Consider the following 26991-nt stretch of genomic DNA (forward strand, 5'->3'; position numbering starts at 1 on the left):
AAAGGAGAAAAGGAAAGATTATTCATGGGGCATTATTAAATTGGTTATTGGGTTTTAGTAAAGAAAGTGATAATTTAAAGAAGAAAACGAAGGGCCTTAGTTTTGTCTGAATTCGTTGGATTCGATGACATTTAATATAGCCTGAGATTTCGGAAAGGTATAGAAAAAGAAGAATTTCATTGGTTAAACAGTTTTAACCATGAAAATCATAAAAAATCAAATAAGAGAATGGCATTCTTTGTAAATAACTTAAAAAATCAATGACAGAATCCTTGCTTTAATAGTATAGATGATGCAATCGTAACAAATCATTACATGTTGCTTTTGATTAGTGTGCATATGCATTTGCAGTGACTAGAAATTTTCATCCATGCTAATATATCTATACTATTAAAGTAGAATTTCTATTAAAATTTTGCCATTAAATTTCAAATTATTTACAAGAGAGTATCATTACCTTTTTTAAACATTTTTAGTTATTTTGCTAATTATATAGTCAACCAATAAGAATCAACTATTTTTAAAACCAATCGCATTGTTATCTTTTTCCACCAATTATAAGGCTATCCGCATTAATGAACCCCCGGTTGGAGTTTACAACTCTAGTTTTTATTATTATTTTTTTCGTTTGTTCTTTTTAAAAAAAAACTGTAGTGGGCCGCCACGTAGCGTGGAGCCCGCTACACAGTTATGATATAGGTTCATGCGGAAGAGGCGGGATGAGCCGAGTTCATTGCGGTTGTATATTATAATATTTTTTTTTGGACTGCGAGTGAACATCATTCATCTAATCTATTAAAACTGAAGTACAAATGAGAAATAACCCTAATTTCATCTCATTATTTACAATTGAATGCCACTGATTTTTAAAATATGCACAATCAATAATATTGACAAAACGTTTCCAACTCAAATCGAGAAGCCCATTTTACTAGCCCAGATGTTGTTAATTAGTATATATCTATAAACAAAAATCACTAATCATAAAACTGAAATCATACTCATAGTTTAAAACGAATTTGTAAAAAGATATTGTTTAATCCATCGACAAAAAGTTCAAATAGCCTTTCAACCAAAACCAATACATAACTATAATATTATTGTTATAACATTACTAAAACATCTTTAGTCCCACTCTATTTTGCACTTTAAAATATAGTTTAGTATAAAAATATTTCAGTGATACACTAATTTTCACTCTATAATAAAGTAAAAAATGGGTTTACTCTACATATAGAGTAAGTTGTTATTTTTTGTTCATTATTCTACTTTTTACTCTAAATTAGAGTACCATTAAAGTATATCACAACTTTATTATAAAATTATTTATTTTAATGATGATTTATGAGTTATTATCATATTCTAAAAAAATCTAAAAATGTAAATCGACAATAAATGTAATATATGATTTATTACCATATTTTAAAAAGTTTACAAAAAATATAAATCAACATTAAATATAATTATCCATGTCATATTAATCTATAAGAAATGTCATCAATTTTAGTAGCCATGTCATATTATTTTTGTAAAAATAATTGTAGAGAAGACATGTGGCAAAATCACTTCTCAAATATAGTTTTAATTAATTATATTAAATAAATATGTAAAAATTTTATAATTGTCAAAATTTAAAATTAAACAATATTTATAAAAATTGTAGATATATATCAGAAACTAATGATTTTACGATTTAATTTTTATCATTTTCTGAAAAATGTATACATTTTTGAAAATTTTATAATTTAAATGATATTTCGAAATTTGAAATGCCGTAGTTGAATATATTTATTTTAATGATGATTTATGAGTTATTATCATATTCTAAAAAAATCTAAAAATGTAAATCGACAATAAATGTAATATATGATTTATTACCATATTTTAAAAAGTTTCCCAAAAATATAAATCAACATTAAATATAATTATCCATGTCATATTAATCTATAAGACATGTCATCAATTTTAGTAGCCATGTCATATTATTTTTGTAAGAATAATTGTAGAGAAGACATGTGGCAAAATCACTTCTCAAATATAGTCTAGGGGATCTTATTATTAAAACTGAACTACAAGTTAGGTTTTTTTTTAAAACGTAGATAACAATTTTTGAAAAATGTTTATTTGGAAAATTAGATAGCAGTTTAAAAAAATAATTTGTTTGGAAACATGAATATCAGTTAAAATATAGGTTTGTTTGGAAACATAGATAGTCATATTAAGAAAAAAATGAATTTATGTTATTAAAAAAATTAGAAATCTATTATATTATGAGAAATTATCTATTTGGGTCAATTTTAAAATATACGAATGAGCTAATCTAATTATCTAAAAATACCATTTGTCTAAAATAATCATAAAACAAAATATAAACTTTATATACATATTTCAAATCAAAATAATAATTTAAAGTTGATTTATATAATTGATTTAAATATACATATATTCAAAAAACTATTTTTACTAAAATATTTTCCAATAAAATTTATTAAAAAAGTTTTCAATATATGTGACTATTGAAAATATAATATATGTGATTATTTATATGATAGTACGTATAAAATACTATTAATTATATGCTTGATGTGTTTTTAAAGGAAAAAATAGATTGTGATTTAGGGATGGACGTTCGGGTACCCATTCAGGTTCGGTTTAGGTCTGTTTAGGTTTTGGGTTTCCGGGGTCAAAGATTTTAGTCTCATTCAGATATTTCCAAATTTTGGTTCGGATTCGATTCGGATCTTTGCGGGTTTTTTCAGGTTCAGATATCCCATTTAAATTCATCATATACTTTAAATTTCTAAAATATATACACAAAATAATATAAATTTGAACTTAACATATAAATTGGTTTGATTTAAATATTTTTATAGATAATCAATAATTATGCTAAGTATTTTTGATGATTTGAGTATACTTTAACTATTTTAGATATTTACATTTGACTATTTATATATATATATATTTTTTCAATTATTTAAACCAACTTATAAGTACCATATATATTCTGGATGTTTTTATATACGTTAAATCTAATATATAAATGTATTCGAAATACATTTACATATTTGAAATACTTCGATGCAGATCGAATTCGGTTTCAGTTCTCTAAATACCAAAATTTTGATATTTAATCAATTTCGGTTCGAATTTTATACTCTTTCTGAGTTGGGATCGGTTCGGTTTTTTTGATTCATATTTTTTGCCCAACTTTAATATTGCCATGAAAAACAATATATTTTATAAAAACAACTCATTCATATATTTCCAAATTTTGGTTCAGATTCGATTCGGATCTTTGCAGGTTTTTCAGGTTCAGATAACCCATTTAAATTCATCATATACTTTAAATTTCTAAAATATATACACAAAATAATATAAATTTGAACTTAACATATAAATTGGTTTGATTTAAATATTTTTATAGATAATCAATAATTATGCTAAGTTTTTTCGTGATTTGAGTATACTTTAACTATTTTAGATATTTACATTTGACTATTTATATATATATTTTCAATTATTTAAACCAACTTATAAGTACCATATATATTCTGGATGTTTTTATATACGTTAAATCTAATATATATATATATATATATATATATATATATATAAATGTATTCGAAATACATTTACATATTTGAAATACTTCGATGCAGATCGAATTCGGTTTCAGTTCTCTAAATACCAAAATTTTGATATTTAATCAATTTTGGTTCGGATTTTATACTTTTTCTGAGTTGGATCGGTTCGGTTTTTTTTATTCATATTTTTTGCCCAACTTTAATATTGCCATGAAAAACAACTTTAATCTATATCTTATTCGATTAAATCTTGAATAATTTTTTTTTCTTAAACGTCATCTTTTAATATATATATTATTAGATATGTATTATACTATAGGCAGAGATACAATACGCGAGCACTAGCATATCTAATCTACAGTATAAAATGTTTATCCGCCTTACCAGCCCTTCATTCAGCAAATAATTTCTTTTCATACATGTTACATACGTTCTATGGAAACATTGAGATTATATTTTACAAATGTTCAAAAAAGTTTTGTCATCTACTATATATTTATTTTCTTATAGGAAAACGTGTTTATAATGTTACTCCATTTAATGTTTCTCAAAAATAGTTACGAAAAAATGTTTGTCAAATTTTTTTTAATTTACATTTAAGTACAAGGTGCACATCTAAAATAATAACTCGAAACATAAAGTTCCCTAAAACATATCTCTAAACCCCTGCATTTAATATTATAGATCCTCAAAAACCTCTAAATATCTATATATAGTAAATAGTATTTAAAAGTTATACACATATTTAGCAATAATATCACAAGGCTTTCGAAAGAATATTAGATGGTTACAGTATTTTCACATAACTAAATTGTTAACTAAATTTGTTTTCGAGATTTTCTTTTATATTTGTTTACGAGAAATTTTTATACTAACCATATTTTAAAATAAGCATCCTAACTAAATTGTTAACTAAATTGTAAAAATATTTTTATACTAACCATATCTTTATCTACATGATTTTTATCATGAATTAAAAATATTTTCAATTTTCAAAAGATTTTGTGCTTGAAATATTTGATGGTAACAGTATTTTCACTTAATATCTTTTTTTTGTGCAAATCTCTTAATCTCTTTAATAAATAGATTTTGTTATTTGTTTTCGAGATTTTCTTTTATACTAAATATATTTTGAATAATCATACTAACTAAATTGTAACAAATTAAAATATAATCTCAATTCAAGATATCAATTTATAATACGTAAATTTTATCTTGAAGGAAAATATTTTTTCATTTTGAAAAGTTTTTGTGATTTAAAATTGGAATATATACTCTATAAATTAATAATATCTATAAATTAATAAATTTCGTCGGTCCCAACTTAGGCCGGTGTAAAATAGGATACAAATTGATAAAATAATAAGATAATAATATTTTTAAACTCCCATATAAATATATAGTCCCATTAAAATCATAAATTAATAATCTATCAATATATATATTTTATATAAAATACAAACTAAATATATTGTTGATTTTATATTTACAATGAAAATACATATATTTCTCTTAATATTTCAATATATTTGATAATATTTAGTAAAATTATATCGAAAATCACATAACAATTATAAGAAATATAAAAATATACACCAAACAAGATAATAAAACAATATGAAAGTCAAATCTATAAAATTTAAATAATGTATATATGGTAAAATCAAATATTTTCTTATTTTATAAACAAAAATAGAAAAAAAAATCTAAAAAGGAAACTTTTGTAAATTAATATCTCTATAAATTAATAAAATTTTAAAGTTCCAACATTATTAATTTATAGAGGTTCTACTGTATATATCAAAATATAAGGCTTCCTTTATTTTGAAATATATAACTTCCATACTTTTGAACATATTTAATGATAGATTCTGCATATATTGGAATTTATAACTTTCTTAATATCTGAATGTAGTAAAGTAGATTGTGGATATTTTTTTTTTTGCAAGGAAAAGATAGTGTTTCTCTTGTGGCTGAATAAAAATATGCAGAACCTAAATTAGTAAATGTATTAGTTATTCGATTCAACATATTATATCTCTGATTTTATAATTTTTAAGAATTTCAATTGCAAAACCCACATATTTAACCTTTAAATAACCTTTGCGAAACCCATAAGTTTGACCAATAAATCAATCCACAATATTTTGATTATATGTTAGTTCTTCTCAATTCCGAAAACGTAACCTTTATAAAATAATGGAAATTAAACAATACACACAAATATAGTGATGCATTTTTTTAACATAGATATGTATATTAAAAATTTAAAATACAAATTCTTATCATACTAAATCTTTTTACCAAAAATAAACCTGCACTTTGAAAACGCGGATCAAACTCTAGTTTAAATTGATTCAGTTGATTTTAGCATTGCGAATTATAATTACACTATTAAAGCTTCTGTAAATTTAACTTATTTTCAGCAGGAAGATGTGGTAGCTACAGTTGATGTATTGCAACCACCTACGGGCACAATTTAAGAAAGTAGAAACCGTCCCAAAAATAACATCATGACTTGTTAGATTTTGGAAATAGAGTTTCACAGAGCACTAATACATAAAACAGAATAATAAGAAAAGAACACATATCTTTGCAGCTTCATCAACTGAACAGGTAAAGAAGTGAGAATCATAAATTGCTTTACAGAGTGATGTTATCATCTTTTTGTAACTATGTTCCTGTCTGCTTCCTTGGCCAGTTTTCCAGTCTAGGAAGTAGCAACAATTACAGCAAAAAGCTAATAACTTGAGAAGTGAAATTGGTACACAAGTAGCCTGATAGGTGCCATAAGGTGTTCGTTAGGAAGAGGAAAGATGGAGTTGAAGAGCAGAGTAAAGAAGAAACAGAGGAGTGACGTGGCTAAAAAGAAAGACGCGGAAAGTTAAATAAATAAAGAGTAGAGCAAACCTTCGGTGTCAGAGAGAAGGTTTGCCGTTACAGAAGTTTGAACAGAAGTCGTTAGATTAAATAAGTCGAGTCGAGCTGATTGTATCTTTTATGCTTTGATTGTATTTTGTTCTTGACGCTATGAGTCTAGAGCTCTCGATCGCTATGAGATCGAGGAACTGAATCTGTACTCGTCATGAGAATACTTGCTTAGGTTCGGAGTGATGATGAACCAGAGACTAGACTGTTTACATTGAAACAGACAGGAACGGTAGCTGACTACGTTTCGGAGTTTGAAGCACTTTCAGCTCAAGTAACTGGCTTATCTGATCGATTACTCGAGAGGCTATTCTATACGGGGTTGAGTACGGAGATGAAGGAAGTGATACGAATGAAGGAACCTCAAGTTTTACAGAACTTCATTTCTGCAGTGATATGAATGGAGTCCAGTGTGTTTTGAAAAGTGGTTGGTACTGCAACAGTCCATACAAGTAACAAGAAGACGTCTGCAGCACCTCCTAAATGGCAAAACAACGATAAGAATAAAAGCGCCTAATAAAGAGAATGCAGCACCGGCGCAGGCTTACCAACGACCAAGATTGAAACATTCTGATGCAGAACTTGATGCAATGCGAAGAGATAAGATTTGCTTCAAGTGTAAGGCACCGTGGTCTCGCGCTCATGCTGACGTATGTCCTAACAAGGAACTACCTATCTTGACATTGCTTAATGGTTGGGAAGTGGAAGTTTTAGAGCAAGAAGAAGAAGCAATGATCATGAACAACAACTATAATGGAAACGAGTTAATGACTCTGTCATATAACTCTTTCCTTGGGATTTCTTCTCCAAAGACAACTAAGATGAGAGGGAGAATAAATCAAAAGGAGATAATTGTCATGCTTGATAGCGGAGCATCCCACAACTTCATTTCACCTTCAGTTGTGGATAAGCTACATTTGAAAATTTCTGCAGATTGTGGCTTAGATGTGCTGTTAGGGAACGGAGTTACTGTGAAAGCATTTGGAGTATGCCGAGCAGTTAACTTTATCCTCAATGATACAGTATTCACATCAGACTTTATCTCCTTAGAACTGGGAAGTGTTGATGTCATTTTAGGTGTTCAATGGCTGGAAACGTTAGGTAGATGTGAGGTTGATTGGAAGGAGCAGGAACTCACATTTACTTATCGGGGAAAACGAGTGACATTGCTCGGTGATAAAGAGTTGCATAACACCAAGTTTTCCTTAAAGTCATTGTCTCCTTACTGCAGTAGTGTTACCAGGAGGGACGTACAGTGCTCTACTGCAGTGGTGACATCCTTAGTACCAGAGGTTAACAAATAACTCCAACACGTTTTGGACAAATACGATGCTTTATTCGCTTTACCAGAAGGCCTACCTCCCATCAGAGGACAGGAACATGCTATCAACTTGGTGCAAGGAATCTCAGCAGTATCAGTTCACCCTTACCGCTATCCTCATGCCAGGAAGGTAGTCATGGAGCAAATGGTTAGCGAGATGTTACAAAGCGGCATCATACGTCCAAGTGTTAGTCCATTTTCGAGCCCAGTATTATTAGTCAAGAAGAAAGATGGTGGGTTTCGATTCTGTGTGGACTACAGAGCGTTAAATCGCTCAACTATACCTGACAAGTATCCTATTCCGGTTATAGACCAACTACTGGATTAACTATATGGAGCTGCTGTCTTTTCTAAATTGGATTTGAGGTCTGGTTATCATCAAATCAGAATGAGAGAAGAAGATATAGAGAAGACTGCATTTCGAACAGTGGAGGGGCATTATGAATTCTTGGTTATGCCTTTTGGCTTGACTAATGCTCCAGCTACTTTTCAGGCTCTGATGAACAAGATTTTCAAACCATTCTTGAGGAAGTTTGTCTTAGTCTTCTTTGATGACATTCTAGTCTACAGTCCTAACATGGAGGTTCATCTGGAACATCTACAACAAGTACTGGATGTTTTACAGGAACAGAGGCTGTTTGCAAACAAAAAGAAATGTACATTTGGTGTGAGTCAAGTGGAGTACTTGGGTCACATTATTTCCAGTGAAGGTGTGGGTACTGATCGCAACAAGACAGAAGCAATGGATCGTTGGCCAACTCCGAAGTCTGTTAAACAACTGCGAGGGTTTTTGGGTTTAACAGGGTATTACCGCAAATTTGTGAGAAACTATGGGGTTATAGCGAGGCCTTTAACACATTTGCTGAAGAAAGAGATTTTTTTATGGTCAGGAGAGGTTCAAACAGCTTTTACCGGATTGAAGAGAGCGATGACGACAGCACCGGTATTGGTTTTGCCTGACTTTACAAAGGTTTTTGTGGTAGAAACGGATGCTTCAGGCATAGGAGTGGGAGCTGTGTTGATGCAAGACAAACGTCCTATAGCATTTTTCAGTCACGCCTTGACAGATAGAGAGAAGTTGAAACCTGCATATGAGAGGAAACTGATGGCAGTGGTCATGGCTGTGAGGAAGTGGAAACATTACTTGTTGGGCAGGAAGTTTCAAGTTCACAAGGATCAGAGGAGTATCAAGTATCTCTTGGAAGAGAAAGAGGTGAATATGGAATATCAGAGGTGGTTAACAAGGTTGTTGGGTTTCGATTTTGAGATTTTTTACAAACTGGGTTGTGAGAATAAGGCTGCAGATGGTCTTTCAAGAAGCATGGCGTGTACGATGACATTATTGGCAGTAACAGTTCCGTTTGTCTTACAGTGGGAAGATCTTTATAAGGAAATTGAAGAAGATGCAGTTATTCAAGACTTGATAAAGAAGCTGACAGATAAAAGTTTGGTGTCTACGAAGCTAGCGGTTATTGAAGGGAGGTTATGGTCAAAACAGAGATTGATGATTCCTTCTTCATCAAAGTTTATACCTTTAATTCTTCATGAGTGTCATGATAGTAAGATGGGAGGACATTCAGGAGTATTGAAGACTTTAAAACGAGTTCAGTGTTCCTTTACTTGGCGGGGGATTGAAAAGACAGTTAAGGATTATGTAGCAGAGTGTAATGTTTGTCAGACTCATAAACATTCTACTCTGGTACCTGCTGGTTTGCTTAACTCTTTACCAATTCCGACGCGTGTATGGGAAGACATCAACATGGATTTCATTGAAGGCTTACCAACATCAGGAGGAGTTAATGTCATTCTGGTGGTAGTAGATCGTTTGAGTAAATCAGCTCATTTCATCAGTCTCAAGCATCCTTTCTCTGCGTTGGATTTGGCTAAGAAGTTTGTTTCGGAGATTGTGAAGTTACATGGCTATCCAGCTAGCATTGTTTCAGATCGTGACAGATTATTCTTGATTAATTTTTGGAAGGAATGTTTCAAGCTGGCTGGGACGAAACTCAAGTATAGCACAGCATTTCACCCACAAACTGATGGCCAGACGGAGGTCTTGAATCGGTGTTTAGAAACATATCTTCGGTGTTTTGTTTCTTCGCATCCATACTTGGTCTCAGTTTCTCTGTTGGGCTGAGTATTGTTATAATACTTCTTATCATACGGCGTTACATGAGACACCTTTTAAAGTTCTTAATGGGAGAGACCCTCCGGAGCTGTTGAGATTTGAACAGGGCTCTACTAAGAACTTTGATCTTGAGGAGTCTTTAAAACAGAGAGATGCTATGCTGGTGTGGTTGAAGAAATGTTTATTAAGAGCTCAGGAAGTGATGAAGAATCAGGCGGATAAGAAGCGAAGGGATGTGCAGTTAGTGGTGGGAGATATGGTGTATTTGAAGCTCAGACCTTATCGGCAGCAGTCGGTAGTGCAGAGATTTTGTCAGAAATTGGCTGCTAAGTTCTATGGACCGTATAAGATCATTGAAAAGACTGGACAGGCAGCTTACAAGTTGGAGTTACCGCAGGGTTCGAGAATTCATCCGGTGTTTCACATTTCACAATTGAAGAAGATGTTGGGTCAACATGTGCAGGCGACATTGTTACCTCCAGTTTGTTTGGGTGAAGAGTTGATAGAGTCTATTCTGGAGGATGTTTTGGCTAAACGCTTTACCGAAGAGGGTAATACAGAGTTCTTGGTTCGTTGGGTAGGGAAAACTTCAATGGAGGATTCTTGGATGCGTCAGTGGAGTTCGTGGCTCGTTTTCCTTCTTACAAGCTTGAGGGCAAGCTTGGTTTCGATGGGCGGGGTATTGATAGGTGCCATAAAGTGTTCGTAAGGAAGAGGAAAGATGGAGTTGAAGAACAGAGTAAAGAAGAAACAGAGGAGTGACGTGGCTAAAAAAAAAGACGCGGGAAGTTTAATAAATAAAGAGTAGAGCAAACCTTCGGTGTCAGAGAGAAGGTTTGCCGTTACAGAAGTTTGAACAGAAGTCGTTAGATTAAATAAGTCGAGTCGAGCTGATTGTATCTTTTATGCTTTGATTGTATTTTGTTCTTGATGCTATGAGTCTAGAGCTCTCGATCGCTATGAGATCGAGGAACTGAATCTGTACTCGTCATGAGAATACTTGCTTAGGTTCATCTATCACAGTGTAATCCGTTTCAGTTCTTAATCAATACGAAGTACTTTTACAGAAGAGAGTTACATAGATCCAGAATCTATCATAGCCCCCTAAGAAAACTTGAATTACATCAGCATCCCAGATTCTGATTACGCCACCTTCACTACCACTAACAAAAGTTAGGTTCCTCTTGCTTACATCAGGACTTTGGAGCACATGCGCATAATAACACATATTCACGTACAAGACACAGAGTAGGTACAAAATCAAGGAGAATATAGAACTTGCGGTCTTCATGATCTTCTGAAACACGCTTCACATGAATAGCAGAGGTAAGATCCATGAATGCGTCAGTAGTAATCTCCAAAAGATATAGACATAATACTACTTTTTTCCAAGCTTTCAAGGGGATTCGATGGATCATCATAAATGAGTTACGGTGTGTCCAAGCGCCACAGTTGAGAGATTTCAAAGGTCTCCTCTTATTGGTAAATCAACTTTCACAAACATGAGAGCGTAACATGGATGGTAACTAGCCTGACTCAGAATTTAAACTACAAACTGCAAATTCGGATAAATACACTTTGAGACCCATTCTACCTTGGGGTTTTCTATGCTTTTCCGGTGTTAAATGGCATGTGCAACCAACCAATAATACACATGTATCTAACAATACATATTCCAGAAAAAACGTTCATGTTCGAGCAACAATACACAACAAAAGTTCGAATCTTTTCTCAAGAAGAACAGAAAACAAGCATTACAATGTAGATAGACAACAATCAAGCAACAACTGATTGAACAGAGACATTGTTGAGTCGCTCCAGTGCCAGAATAAGAGCTTGAGTTCCAAGATCACCTTCACCATGTGCCTTGAGAGACAAGTAAAGCTGCTGCGCAAGAGCTAAACCAGGCAAAGCCAACCCCATCCTCTGACACTCATTCAAACAAATCCCCAAGTCCTTAACGAAATGATTCACATAAAACCCAGGATCGAAATCCCTCTTGAGAATCCTCTCTCCATACAAATCAATCGACTTCGAACCCGCAGCTCCTGTAGAAATCGCCTCGAGGAACTTCCTAACATCGAGTCCAGCCTTATGAGCGTACACGATCCCTTCCACGAGCCCTAACATCGTCGAAGCGATCGTGATCTGATTCGCTAGCTTCGCGAACTGCCCTTTCCCGCTTGTCCCCATGAAGTTGACTTTACCCATAAGCGAAAACAACGGATCCAGACGCTTCACGGTGGCTTCGTCTCCTCCGGCGAAGATCGAGAGCTTCCCGTTTTTAGCACCGAGGTCTCCGCCGGAGACGGGAGCGTCGATTGAGAAGCAGTCGACGGAGGAGGCTGCTTTGGATATCTCCTCGGCTAGAGAAGGCTCGGAGGTGGTCATGTCGACGAGGACGCCGCCTGGAGATAGACCGGACAAAGCGCCGGAGTTTGGATCGAGGAGGACGCGGCGGACGTCGGAAGGGTAACCGACGATTGAGAAGACGACGTCGGATTGGGAAGCGAGGGAGTTGGGGGAGTCGGCTAGGTTCGCGCCCATGTCGAGGAGAGTCTGGGCTTTGGAGATTGTGCGGTTGAAGACGGTGACGGAGTATCCGGCTTTGATTAGGTGTCCGCACATTGACCGGCCCATTACGCCGGTTCCGATCCAACCGATTCGGGTGGTGGACGGGTTGATTGGATCGGGGGAGATGGATTTGGAAGACATTGGGCGGCGGCGGAGGAGGAAGAAGGAGGAGAGGAGGGAGGGAGAAAGGGGTCGACGGAGGAGCAGTGGCATTTGTTTGTGTGGCGAGTGATGGATTTTCAGTAGTTATCGAAAGGAAAGAACGAAAGCTAAGCGAAGCACGTGTGGTTTTGCCAGCACGTGTTAAGGTTAAAGTAACAAATTGAATAATAAAGAAATAAAAAATGATTGTTTCATTTATAGAGTATTATTTTCTTTTTGTTTCTTTCTTGCTTAATTTTCCACTAGGTGATTCTTCCGTGCTTATGCACGGAAATAAATATTTATAATTATAATAATTGTTAAACATTTATATATGTTATTTATAACTTTCAAATAATTTTATAACTTATATTTATGATAAATAAAGGAAATTGTATTAGGTATCATTATATGAATATAAATATCTATGCATTTGTTCATAATTTTTAAATTATTTTAATTTATATATAAAAATAATATTAAATGTAATTATATTCTTATCTTAAGTAGATATGCGATTTCATGTATAATAATTTGGATCGTTTCATGTATGGTCTCAATATTTGGGTTCAAAGTAAACGACAATTTTTAATTAAATTAACATTAATTTTTTATTTTTTATTTCATTTAGTTTGGTTAAATATATTTATACAAATTTTTATAGTTTGATATATGTTTTTGAGAAAAAGAAATATAAAGCTGGAATTGCATTAATAATACTTCTAATATTTGAAAGTTTTAATATATGTTATTTGGATAAAACTATATAAAATAAATTAATATGCTAAGAGATTGAGAGTTTGAATAAGCAAACCAATTCGGAAATATTTCAAAACTTCATTGATTGATTACGAGTTCATAAGGTAGTTACACCCAGAAATTCAAAATGTCGTATTTATACGTATGTTTTTATCTTAATTACGTATCTTACAAACATAATATTTTGGACAGTTCAAGTGTTTCATTGTTAGGTATGTTTTCACATCTATTATTTCAAATTGAACAACTGTTTTTTTTTACTTTAATAAGATTAAAATTAGATTACTATACTATTTATGGCTTAATTTAGTTCAGTTTATCTATTTATATTTCTAAATATATTTGATAAATCATATAAAATTTGGCAAGTTTATTTTTTAAAACGTAGAAACAAACAGAAAATGTTGTAGTTGTATTCATGTACATGTCTACCAATATTTGAAAATTCATGTATATTTATGAATATTTATAAAACAATTAAATCCTAATAATTGGTAAATTTTCACTTGCTTAGAATATATTTTATAATTTTATCAATGAAAATTAGGTAAATATTTAATTTATAGTTTTTCTTAATTTACCATGTGATTTGAAAAATATGATATTAGATGATCACTTTACATTGTTTGAAATTAATTTCTTTAAATCATTTGATCAAAAATATAATCATTATAAAATAAGTTTTCTTAAAAAGTATCTAAACTATTTTCATTTGTAAATTATGTATATACACCTATATATTTGAAAATTTATAGATATTCACTTTTTAATCTATGTTTTCAGGGAAAATATAAAGTAAAAGAAATTTGTTTTTATATACAAAATCAATATATATTATAGATATTTCCTTTTATTATATATGGTTTTATAAAATAAATAAACTATAATTAAAAAGATAATTTAAACTTTATTAATAAAAGGAAATTAAACAATTTTTAGTAATAGTAATCAGATACAACTAAAATTAATTCATTAAAGGTATTCATGTAATCAACCATCATGAAAATCAACGTGAGCGCGACACATAGGAAACTGACTTCTCGAATAATATTATAGAGATTCTACTTTATAATAAAATGTGGATTCTATTTTACAGTAAAATGTGGAGTGGAATTAGAAATATTTTTGGAGCACTATCATCGTGTTATACTAGAACAGTTTCTAAAAACATTTATCTTAATATGTTAGAAGATTTTATTGGATAATAAAATAATTTTGTTTTTTTAAAGAAAACTATTTATAATATGATATTTTTCATAAAACAGTACATCAAGAGAACATATTATGGTTTTTCTCATTTTTCTCTTTATTCATAAGAATACGTCTTAGAGACAAATAACAATACATCAAGAGACTATGGCTTTTCTCACCTTTTCTCTTTATTCATCAGAATACGTCTTAGACATATTCTTACGTTAAAATCCATATATTTTGAGAAATTATTTAAAATACTTTAATTTTCTTTTTGTTAAAATAAAATATTCTAAATTGATTTTTGTTTCTCAAAAATACAATTAATTAAAAATATTTTAATATTTAGAATTAGAATTTATTAATTATTATTTAAGGTTTAGTATTTAGGAGTATAAACTTCTATGAATTTTTATTAGTCTTTTTAAGCATTTATAAATGATAAGAGTTAATCTGATCTTTTGAATAAAAAAATAAGATATCTTATTTACTATTTAAACACTAAAAATATTGTTGGAGGATTTTTATGTTTGATTGATGATATTTATTAGAAAATAGTGGTAATTGAAAGGGATGTTAAAATGTGTAAACCCGTTTCATTTGAAAACACTTCATTTGATACTCATCTCATCTAAATTATGCCCCATTAAGATCCATTTAATTTGAAAGTTTATTAGGATTCTTCATTTACACCCTCAAATATTATAGTGACTAATTTAAACCTATTTAAATTAAATGTGATTTTAATTTTTTAAGAAAAAGTATTTACACTGTTAATTATTTGGAATTAATATTCTAAATTATAAACAAAAATATTCAAAGAGTGTTTTTGAAAACAAAGAACTTAAGTTATGCTTTCTAAACCAACAAAAAAAAATTAAAAAATTAAAATGATTTTTGAAAAATATACTTATTCATTGATTTATTTGTTTTTGTTAAAAATTAGTTTTAATAATTATAGATATTAAGTTAAGCGGGTTAACAACATTAACTTAATTATAGATATTAAGTTATAGTTCATTTCTTTTATGTGTTTTTTTTAAAACCTTAGTAATATTTTTGTGATATTTTTACAGGTGATTACTTGTCTTTTGTCTAAAAATGTACAGGCTTCATCATTACATGAGAGTACTATGAATCAGCAGTTGATACTCAAATATCCATCGACATATTTATAAATCTCAGTTTGGCTCTTTTTTGATCAACTAGATGCATTATATTGAAAGGGCCTAGGCCCAAGAAGAGTTCAGATTACATAAAGCAGATTTTGCTATTGCATCCGCTGGCCCATTAAGTGATCTTGAAACAAACGAGAAAGAGCAAAAGAGGAAAGTAGATGATAGGGTTTCAATATCCGCTAGGATTCCGTAGACTTCCTTCGGTTTTGTGATTGAAACAATGGCTTCGATGAGCCCTTTTGAATCTGATCTCAGCCAGATTTTGGTGTAGCCAAGATGAATGGCGTGTTTGAGAGCTTCCCTGATCGCTAGAGCCTCCGCTTGGAGCGCCGATCGGACGTGCAAGTTCGATTGGAATCCCTGTTGTGATCGGGCGCCTGGAATCGTGAAGATCCATCCTAAACCCGAAGCTTTCGTGCTTGCCTCCCACGCCGCGTCTGTATTGCAAAGTATCGTATTTGGAGGGAGCGAGGGCCGTGGATGCAATGTGGTTATTGTCGTCTGAGGGCTTGGTGGCTTCGAGTCGATTTGGGCGAGCGTCCATTCCTTTGAGCTTGTAAGAGCTCTCGTGATGACTTCCTGTGGAGATGAGTGGCGAGATTCGAAGATGCGCTTGTTTCTCGCTATCCAAAGAGACCAGATGATTGAGAAGAAAACATCACCCGTAGCTCCTGTTGGGGGTAGCCAAATCCAGGGGGTAGATGCTTCCATAGCGTTTACGAAGCTTGCGTACAGGTATGGATCAAAGGGGATCTTGAGTGGGGCACTATTCCAAGTTTGTATCGCAAACGTGCAGTGAAGAAAGAGGTGGTCCACTGTTTCTGGACCTCCGCAAATCGAGCAGTTGGTATGGTGGATAACTCCTCTTTTCTGCAAATTATCGCCAGTTGGGATCGCATTGTGGAGGATTTTCCAGATAAGAAGCTTCTGTTTTGGGGGACAAGAGATGCTCCAAACCAATTTATTCCAGTTGAAAGAAGTTAGAGCAGCCGGTAAGAGAGGTCTCTCCGGGGAGAGCGCTGCAAGGACAAATATATTTTCTATAATTAGAGTATAAAACCACAATTTTGATGGGAATTAATTTTGTTTTTAAAAAGTAACTTGAGTAATGTACAAATAAATTGGTGTACATATTTCTTCGTAAACTGGTGCTGCTCTATGTTGGAAGATCTATATGTTTAATTTTATGTAAATGAGGATAGTGAAATTATATGACATTCAAGTTAATTTGTGTACATGTGAGTCTTTCTATGCGTGGATACTAAAAATTTGTGTGTGTGGATAATAAAAATTTGGTATATATAATGTACACATCAAATGACTTCAAAATAAACATTTGATACAATGTATGTCATATAATATACACATCAAATGGCTTAAAATAAACATTTTAATCTTCAAAAATTAGGGACTATGTTGCACAATTAAAAGTGTGGAGCCAAATTAAAAAACAATTGCGCAAATTTGTAACTTTTAGGGCCAAATTTTAAATAGTTAAAAGCTTAAAGACCATTCGTGCAAATATAAGAAACTTGGTTTAAAAATGGATCCCTTCAAAGGTTTGACAGATTGGATCGACCCCTGATTTGGTTTGCCGATGGTTTGGGAAGGAGGAGAGGTCACGGAGGAAAACTTGATGGAGCTTGACGAACCACCCAATCCGGGAAGTAAGAATTCAGAAACATCGGAAGCTGAACCGGCGACAGTACTTGTTGGATGAAGGTTATAATCTAAGCTAAGATTATTATTAAGTTTAATCCTCTTTAGGATCCCCCAATGTTAAGAATTTTTTTTTTTAAAGAATCCAATGAAACCAAACCCTTCTAAATAAGAAATATGGAACTGGTTTCTTTTTTCAGAAGGTAAATTAAGTCTTTTTATTCAAAAAAAACTGTCTGTATAACATAAACTGCCTTAAAATATAATAAAAAAATCATACTGTCTTGTGCTGTAAAACAATCATATTTACATACATACCATTATGCTGATGTGTCGTCTCCTCAAGCTTCCTCAATCTTCTATTACAATTACCATTACTTTATTAGAATAATTGTTTAATTTTTTGACAATGAACGGCTATTCTATTACACAAACTTTAGGTGGTTTAGATAACCAGACCAAAAAGAACAACCAATAAAACAAAGACTTCTATGGAAAGACCTCACAGCCCTAGTTAGAGAATATGAAATCTGATTTTGCGTGTGGAATATGAACGATCTTTAAATCCGGAAAGCAAATCTGCATTCTCTATCCTCTCTAATTATGTTGCAAAGCTTGGCCAAGCACGAGGCTCCTTAATTATGACGATCAAATCCTTGCAGTATGTCCTAAAGCTCTGGAATGTCGAATGTTGAAGCATACTCTCTTCGCCCATCTTACTGCATGCACTTCTGAATGAAAGGCAGACTCTCGTTGTAGATAATTATGTATAAGCATTAGTTGAACATTTCCAAAGATGTCCATCTAAACCCATCCACATTTGTTGAACTGAGCTGTAGATATCCATGACTCATCTATCATGCAGATATTAAACAATTTTAGGACTTGGGATTCCTCATTACAATGATCTAGTAGACTAGGTGGGACCATCTTGTTTGCATTTTATGAGGCATGACACTCACTCTTTGTATACCATACTAGCTCCAATAGATCCCTGTCTATCGCCCAAAAGAGTTTGTCATTTCGGACTTTCCAAATATACCAGATTATCCAGGGATAACGATTTATGTCTAGTTCTGGTTCGACAATGATGTTCTTTCTCCAGAATATATAGTCCATATTAGCATAAATACTTGGTACCAGAAAGAAAGCTGGACTTTTTGATGTCTCCAAGAGTTACCAAGCTTGTAAAGCTGTGAGGCATTCGAAAATGGCATGAATACCATACTCTTATGGTTCTCCACAGCGTGGGAAATAGTTATCACATATCATATTTCGCTGATTCAAAGTCCTCGTTACTGCATGACATGTAATCAATTCTTATATAAGATGACATATCTTCTGAGGTGTTTTTATCGTCCAAGCAAAGGCTTGAAGCTTAATTATAATGGGCTCTGATAAACCCCAGGACATGGACCAGGACGTGGAGCAGACCCAGCAAGGTGACCAGGACGATCAGATCAGTCCAACTGAAGTTCAGCCATTCAGCCGTACCCGATCATCGGACAGAGCCGTGTACCGGATCGACCCGCGTGCACCCGGACGTGACCTAAGGATGGATCCACGACCAGATGACCAAATCAGCCGAACCACAGGCATTCTTCCCTGACCCATTCGTCATTCTAGAGCCAACAATCAAGCCAGAACCCATGATCATCGAGAAGAATCAGACTCCGGACTTAGCCTATCTTTCATGGCCCATTTGGGACGTACCGCACGCCTGGATCATGCTGATCACGACCTTTCCGACCACTTTGATGATTTCATGATGATCGATGCTTCCAACTTCTCCAAAGGAATGTTACTTAAGCTCTCTGAAGATTTGGGTCGAGCTATCTCTTCATCCGTTCATGGATCATCGACGATCAACGACGCGGGCAGCCTTACGTATGTCCTGCTCTTTACCGCAGATGACCTGATCATCACAGCATGAACCTGGACATCTTTATGAATCTGGACCAGTCAACATAATAATCCGCACCTTGACCAGTCTCATTCATTTCTATTTTCTATGTTGTCTTTTCCCACATTTCTCTTTATGTTTCTTTGACTCAAAAACCTTATAAATATGTGGGCATCCTATGAATAAAATCACATCGATTTTTCCTTCCTATTTTTGCGTCTTCTCTCATTGTTCTTTGCTTAGAAAATATTCATACTTCTCTTGGTGAGGCTATGTCCAAGTGAAACACTTCGTTGTGTTGGACCGGTGCGTCACATCCGACAACCTTCGAATCTCTGGTAGTATCTTTGGGCTATTCCGCAACCCTTAGTGTCACCCCTCGATCAGTTTTCAATCCCCTCGGATCTGAGTCCATATCATCCATACCGAAAGATAGATCCTTATTTTGGTTCTATCATGCTCGTCCAGTATCTCCTTCTCTTCCTCGGTCATCAATAAGTTTCGAGTTACCCAATATCCAGATTTAACTATGTACTGGCCATGCTTAGTGTAATTCCAACAAAATATGTAACGATGATGAATTGAGCTTATGGGCCAACTCCTTATAAAGATATATCTTCATGGGAAACATAATATTCCAATAGCCGAACATTCCATTATATTCTTTTAGAGAGTGAAATTCGATGACTATTGTGCTTGTATCCAGCGTTTTGTCTCCCATTGAAGGGAGTACGTTCCGGCATGGGTAGCTTCCTCAGCATCTTTGGATGGCTTTCGGCTCTGGTTTTATCACCTTCTCTTCGGTGATAAACTGGCTTTTTGGCTCCGGTGATGGTCGTTTTATTCTTATGACGTTGCTGGCTTACTACCGGATTTTTTTCCGATTATGGTTCTATATTCGCTTCCATGTTCTTCTTCTTCCATTGAACCCGATCTCAACATGCGATTGTTTTTACTTTCCTTCTTTGAGGACGCTTCATCTTCAAACTGTGTATTCAAAGATGTTATGTTTTAAGGTAAATCAATGTTTGTGATCGCTAATTATTCGTTTGAAATTGTTTGAAGCAGAGAAGATTTAGATTCGGTTCTAACTCGTTTGGTCGCTTTATTAACATTTTAATTGGTAATGGAGATCAGATCTTATAACCGAAGATGTTGTAGATATTGGTGCTTTCAATTCCTGATGTCATCGACGAGGAGATTCCGATTACATCTCCGTTGGAGATGTTATTGAAGTGCGGTAGTGACTCTGTATGGTGGATATGGATTTTTTATCTATAAAAGAAACATGGATCCTTTATCTATAAAAGAAACGCGTGGTCTCGTCTTCTTTTGATGATTCTTTTGTGCTGGATTCTTTTAGGCCTTCTCTTTGTTTGTTGTTTATTTTAACTGGGTTTTGAATTTTCTCTTGTATAGTGTATGTTCATGATGAACTTATGTTTTTAATAATAAAAAAGAGAGAGAAAAAAAAACTATGCGTGGATGTTACCCAAAGTAGGGAAGGGATGGATTGCATATCCAGAAATTTTCGAGGTATCCGCCAGATCCATGATTTTATTATTCTTATCCAGATCCGGAGTTCTCAGATATCCAGATACCGGATATCTTTTTAAAAATTGTAATATCCGGCGGATATCCGGATCCTATTTAAAACCTTAAAATAAATAAAAATAATACTAAAATGTATTAAAATATTAACAATAATTTAAAGATAAAAAATGTATATAATATTTATAATTATTATTATGGATGCTATTACAAATTTTATATAAAAGTTATATATATTATTATAAAATGAAAATATAGTAAATAAAATTAGTTTTATATATAGATATTAATATTTTAAAATAAATTATTAAATAAAAATTATGGATCAGATATCCAGACTAAAATCAAAGATATCCGGATCTAAATCCGCTTTTAACAAATCCAACATTTTATTATCCAGATTCAGATCCGGATCTCGGATCGAGTACGGATCTCGGATAAAAGTCTCAGGCCTAACCCAAAGCTATCTAGTCTAACAGTAACAATAAAACTTGGACTCCGGTTGTTAAAAGTTTTATTCTTATGAAGGATAAAATCCCATCAAACACCCATACGGCTATACCACATACTTGTAAATAAAAGATAAAATCAAAGCAACATTCTCACAATGGCTCTTGTCACATTAGAGATTTTCTGCATTGATTTGGTCAAACTAGTTAACGGAGATTTCCCTTTAAATTCTCCTTCACATACAGCAGCTTCCACACCAGCATCGATCACACCGTCCTCGCCGAACTTCGGAACTCCTTTAGATATAGCTTCAATGGCTTCGGGAACATCAGCCTTTAAGATTGTTTTGTATCTTCGACTACATTCGTCTAAAGCCTGTTTCAGTTCCGGTCTCTTTTTATATAGATAGTTGATTTCGTTCAAGGTCTTCGTCGCCAACCCCTGCAAGAATCAATTATTTATAAAATAATTATTAATAAATTATTAATAAATTTTAAATCAAATAGTTAAAGGTAATAGTAACTAGCTTATTCTCTACTAAATTGAGGGTTGATCTTGATCAAAAATACATTCTTATAAGAAATTAAATATAATATAGAAATATAATTGAATATGTATCCAAAAAGAAAATAAAATACCTTGATTTTGTCGACGAGGATAAGAGCGAGGCCAGAGGTGTCGGCAGAGGAGCCACGTGGGTCGGAGTCGAGGAGAGAGACGCATAGATTGAAATCTGGTGTCTCTTTGCATGTCTGCTCTATCATACTCGCTTCACTCACCATCACCAACATCATCACCATCACCACCACCATCTTCTTCATATTTCTTCTCTCTTAGTTATGTTTGATGATTATTGGAAAGACGGAGGAGCTGCTTTGATCTCACGATTTTGAAGAAGAACAGGAGTTATATAAGTAATGTATATATATTCTCTCTCTTTTCGAGAAAAGGCTTAAATATTTATATTTGGGTCTGTTGATTTGCATGCGTAGTGCACGTCTCAGATATATAATCGATTTTCATGATGCCTTTACCAAAAGCCCTTATCTCTTATGCTACGCAAATTTTTTATCGCCCTCTGTTATTTTTTAAAAGATAAACATTTTACTGTTTTCACACGTATTAAGAAAATGAATTAAATTACTATAATAAATTTATTATTTTCTGTAATTTTTAATTTTCAACAACTTTTAATTAATAATAATTCAATAAAATCAATTAGTTTTTTTAAAGTTTGTAAATTTTTCATAAAAACACAAAATAACCATTTTAGAAAACAATTTTTTTCCAGAACAATCATTTTTTAGGATCGGAGGAGTATGGTTTATACAGATGATAAACACAACAAAAATATGTCGTCTTGTTATTAATGTTGGCCATGGCCCAAGAATTAAAGTTTCTATAGCTTTCCAACGAAAAGCATGTATGGGATATCGCCATGTGGATCCATTGGTCGAGGTTAGCGTGTTACACTAGCCTATTTAAGAAAAGCTTTACCCGATTAATCAAGGGGCTAGCTTTTTGCTCAGCCGTAGTTTTTCTGCCTACAATAATTTGAAATGGTAAGCATTGCGAGTTGATGAATACAATGGTGGAGACGTTACATCATCTATAGAAGATAGAATAAACGTAAAGTAGTAAATGAAGCAAACAATTATTTTACTCCTTCCATTTCGATTTAATTGTCGTTGTAGGAAAAATTTTCGTTTCAAAATAACAGTCGTTTTAGAGTTTAAATGCAAAATTTATTAAAAAAAAATTCTATTTTAATTTTCTATTAGTTAAAATGTGGTTAGATATATGGGTAATTGTGTATTTATCTTGAAAATATACAAAATCATATATTTTCTTAATATGTGTGCATAAATTTAGAATGACAATTAAAACGGAGGGAGTAGTTATTTCATTCTCATTTGACAAATATGATACCATAAAGCATTTTTCTTTCTTTCTTAAAGCCACTTATATAAATTATATATCCTCCTTAAAAGTAGTATAAAATATAATTCCTTTTTTCGTAGTTGTTTTGTGGGCCAAACAACGAAAGATAAGCTCACGAGTATAAGAGTTCCGTTCGCATAATAATATCCGTATTCAATTATTCATTCATTCAATCAACAATCTTATATTTTACTAAGCAATCCTCTTAACTGGGTAAAAAGATAATAGAACTGTACAAAAATTACAATAGATAGTGTTGATTAACGTAAACAACTCCTCTTTTTGAGTCTTGCACGGATAAAACGGCAATAAAGCTTCAAGTAACGTCATATCACGAATTCGGCTAAATAAATGACGGTCGATGTTTATTTTCCTGATTACGCTTACAAGGTTTAATACTTTTTTTTTTTGCTAAATTTAATACTTTGTGACATCACAATTCACAAGGTTTAACATTTTATTTGTCACACTGGACATGTTTTTGGTGTCCAGAATTTTCAGAATAGTCACTATCAGACAAAACCCGCCACGAAATCTGTTGTCCATATCTGATTCATTTAAAACAGATGCATGTATAACAGAAATCTGATAAAAGCAAAAGGATCATATTAACATGACATGTTCATATGTTAACATACATTATAGCTTTTAACGATTAAGAAATTCTAGATTTATAAGCCGATAGAACGAAATTCATCATATTATGTTAAATGAATTTTCCTTTTTTTTGTCGAAAATGAATTTTCCTTTCTCCTAAGTAATTCAAAAGTTGACCAGTAAAAAGGATACATTTTAACTTCTAAATATGCCAAAATACACTATCATTACCCAAAAAGTTACAAAACAAAACAAAGTTATCTTTACCAACATGTGCAATGTTAAGTTCAAGTTTTTTGAAATAAAGAAGAAAAATAGAAGAAAAAAATGAAGATGCATGATTCAAGTTTTCTTAATAGCTCGATTGAAGTTTTGTGAATGATTTAATTCATTGTTTACTCTGATTTCTTAAGCGTGATTTACATGTTTCGAACTCGTTTGGTGATGATTAATGTAGAATCCATGAAAATCCATAATACCTTTTTTCTGTAAAGATAGCACACAGTTTCCAGAACGGTGATCTTTATTAATGAATCAAATGCCTTATAAAGGGTTACAGAAACGGAGAAAACAAATTTAGGGATCCTAATTTCTCGAAACAACAAGTCCAATTCTTATTACAACAATCTTGGACAAGTCAATTATTAATTCAAACGTTATCAACAATTCTTTCCTTGAACTGAACTCCTTTCAAGAAATCAGTTCATCGTGTTCATCCCAAAAGTTGGCCTTGTCTTCTGAGACGATGCGAACTTCAACGGCTTGGTCAATTGGTCAATATGTCTGCTAGCTTCATCTTGGTTGCACATTAAACCAACTTGACTATGCCTTGTTTAGTTACTTGATAACATTGGCTATTGGGAATATTACGGAGAACCAAAAGGCATACCCAATTAAAATTAGTTTTACTTGAGTACTATGTTTAGCTAGCAATAATGTGACATCTTAACCAAAAGACTATGCCTTGTTTAGTTACTTGATAACATTAGCTATTGGAATATTACGGAGAACCAAAAGGCATGTGTTTCAAAAAAAAAAAACCAAAAGGCATACCCAATTAAAATTAGTTTTACTTGAGTACTATTTTTAGCTAGCAATAATGTGACATCTTAACCTTTAAAATGACTTACTATCCTTTAGTTTTATTCAAGTTATGTGTACTCTAAATCATATGTCATTTTACTTATTAACTTTTATCAATACTATTAAATCAGAAATCCTTTTATAAAATTATCCCTACTCATTCTTAGTATATCACTTTTTGTGTCATCAACTTTGACTTAAGAACTAAAATATATTAAGAATAATTTAGGTAATGAAAAAGTGACCAACATATTAACTCTATCGACTAATAAGAATACATATTATCTACCATTTATTATTTCTAATAATCTAAATAGTTAAACTATTAACAATTAATTATAATTAATTATCACGTTGTTTTATCTTTCTCCCTTCTCTTTCTCAGAGAAAATTTATTTCTATCGTTGCTTTACTTCAGTTACCACCGGATATTTTTTTCAGTCTAATAGATCAAGCATCATGTGGTGTTTATGGTCGTCGTTTGGATGAGGATGTTGGCTCTCACTTCCTGTCGTGTTGAGGTAGATCTGAGATGGTTGAAACGGGAGAGTTCAAGATGGATGTCGACATTGTTGTACAGAGGTGGCTCGAAAATCGTGGCACCGGTGGTTAGAGGTGACCAACAAGTCTGGTTAACTAGGATTTTTCTTTTGTTTCGGTTTTGTCCGGTTTAACTTTGTTTTAAATTTAATCGTGTAATCAATCATTAGCCAATTCCTGGTTTGGGTTAAAATAATATATTAATTAAGAAAGGTATTACGTTTGTTTTGATTAAGTTTATCATGTTAAAGTTATTTTTGCATAGCTAAAAATTATTTTTAAGACTTGGCTCTAACTGGTGACCATTGAATTATGAATAAGAATGAGTAGGAAAATAATGAATAGGAAAAAAATCAATGGAATTAAAAAGAATATTTATTACTTTTGTTCCATATCAATTTTGATAAGGAATGTTGAACCAATAGTTCAACTGTCATGACCCCCGGATTATGTTGAGCAGGAGCGGGAGGTGGAGCGGGAATATATGCGGGAAACGAGTTTTGTTCGTGAGACGATCCCGATGCACGGGAAGTGCTAACCGAACTACGTCGACGGGCTGCGGGGTGGGGTGATTCCTCGGACCAAAAAAAATTAATACATCAAAATTCTTTTCAAATCATTTCTATTTTTAATGGTTTCATTTATATATTTACAAATATATAAAAAGTTGTCAAATTAATATATAAAAGGTTGTCAAATTAATTAAAATGATTTTTACATCTAAAAACGTTTTTAAAAATAAAAAAAATGTTTTTAAAAATCAAAAACGTTTTAAAAATCAAAAAACGTTTTTAAAAATAAAAAAATAATTAAAAACGGTTTTAAAAATAAAAAAAATAAAAAAACGTTTTATTATACATAGTTTAAACTGTAAACTTGAAAAAACGTTTTTAAAAATCAAAAATCGTTTTAAAAATAGTAAAACGTTTTGAATTTTAACAAAAACACCAAATAATTCCAAAAAAAAAACTAAAACAACAATCCAAACAACAATCCTAACTTATATATCCTAAACTATTCATTCAATCCTAAAACATTCAATCAAACAACCTCAAATCAGAGATCTAACCTCCAAAACCCTAAAAATTGAAATAAACAAAGGTTAGGATGATTCTTACATGATTTCGGATTTGGGGGAAGATATATGAGCGTGGGTAGAGGAATCGCCGGGGATGGGAGCTCGAAAACCGCCGGAATCACCGTGAAAGAGAGAGAAACGGCGGAGAGGATAGAGAGAGAGGCGGAAATAACGAAGAAGGAAGAAAAAGGGTAATTATATTTAATGATTCCGACGGACACGGGTTCGTCAGTATTCCGTCGGAATCATTAAATATAAACCAATTGGCGGTGCGTGAAAATTTTCATGCGGTTTGGTTTTCCCGGGTAAATAAAAGTTCCGACGGACACGGGTTCGTCAGTATATTCCGACGGAATACTGACGAACTTTACCGAGGGAATTC

The 26991-nt window shown here is 32.6% G+C and overlaps 3 protein-coding genes across 3 annotated transcripts; all 3 read right to left on the bottom strand.

Moving 5' to 3' along the window:
• Window positions 1–11610: 11610 nt before the first annotated feature.
• On the bottom strand, window positions 11611–12778 carry LOC108844440 (probable 3-hydroxyisobutyrate dehydrogenase-like 1, mitochondrial). The gene has a single exon (XM_018617734.2). It carries the CDS (start codon window positions 12749–12751, stop codon window positions 11741–11743), a length of 1011 nt encoding a protein of 336 aa, XP_018473236.1. The 5' UTR covers window positions 12752–12778; the 3' UTR covers window positions 11611–11740.
• Window positions 12779–15858: 3080 nt separating this feature from the next.
• On the bottom strand, window positions 15859–16518 carry LOC108847814 (uncharacterized). Its single transcript, XM_018621161.2, has one exon. The coding sequence runs from the start codon at window positions 16516–16518 to the stop codon at window positions 15859–15861; it is 660 nt and encodes a 219-aa protein (XP_018476663.2).
• Window positions 16519–21422: 4904 nt separating this feature from the next.
• LOC108835949 (cell wall / vacuolar inhibitor of fructosidase 1) lies at window positions 21423–22365 on the bottom strand. Its single transcript, XM_018609188.2, has 2 exons — window positions 22009–22365; window positions 21423–21811 (listed from the first exon to the last, which is right to left on the bottom strand). The coding sequence occupies exons 1-2, from the start codon at window positions 22189–22191 to the stop codon at window positions 21509–21511; spliced, it is 486 nt and encodes a 161-aa protein (XP_018464690.1). The 5' UTR covers window positions 22192–22365; the 3' UTR covers window positions 21423–21508.
• Between the last annotated feature and the right edge of the window lie 4626 nt (window positions 22366–26991).

The sequence above is a fragment of the Raphanus sativus genome, chromosome 1, assembly GCF_000801105.2.
Source record: "Raphanus sativus cultivar WK10039 chromosome 1, ASM80110v3, whole genome shotgun sequence".
NCBI classification, from domain to species: Eukaryota; Viridiplantae; Streptophyta; class Magnoliopsida; order Brassicales; family Brassicaceae; genus Raphanus; species Raphanus sativus.

Excerpts from the sequence above, each read along its gene's own strand:
- LOC108844440 (XM_018617734.2), bottom strand. The coding sequence starts at position 12,751 with ATGCCACTGCTCCTCCGTCGACCCCTTTCTCCCTCCCTCCTCTCCTCC.
- LOC108847814 (XM_018621161.2), bottom strand. The coding sequence starts at position 16,518 with ATGGAAGCATCTACCCCCTGGATTTGGCTACCCCCAACAGGAGCTACG.
- LOC108835949 (XM_018609188.2), bottom strand. The coding sequence starts at position 22,191 with ATGAAGAAGATGGTGGTGGTGATGGTGATGATGTTGGTGATGGTGAGT. Across the intron at positions 21,812-22,008 it reads TCCTCGTCGACAAAATCAAG|GGGTTGGCGACGAAGACCTT; the intron begins GTATTTTATTTT and ends TGATTCTTGCAG.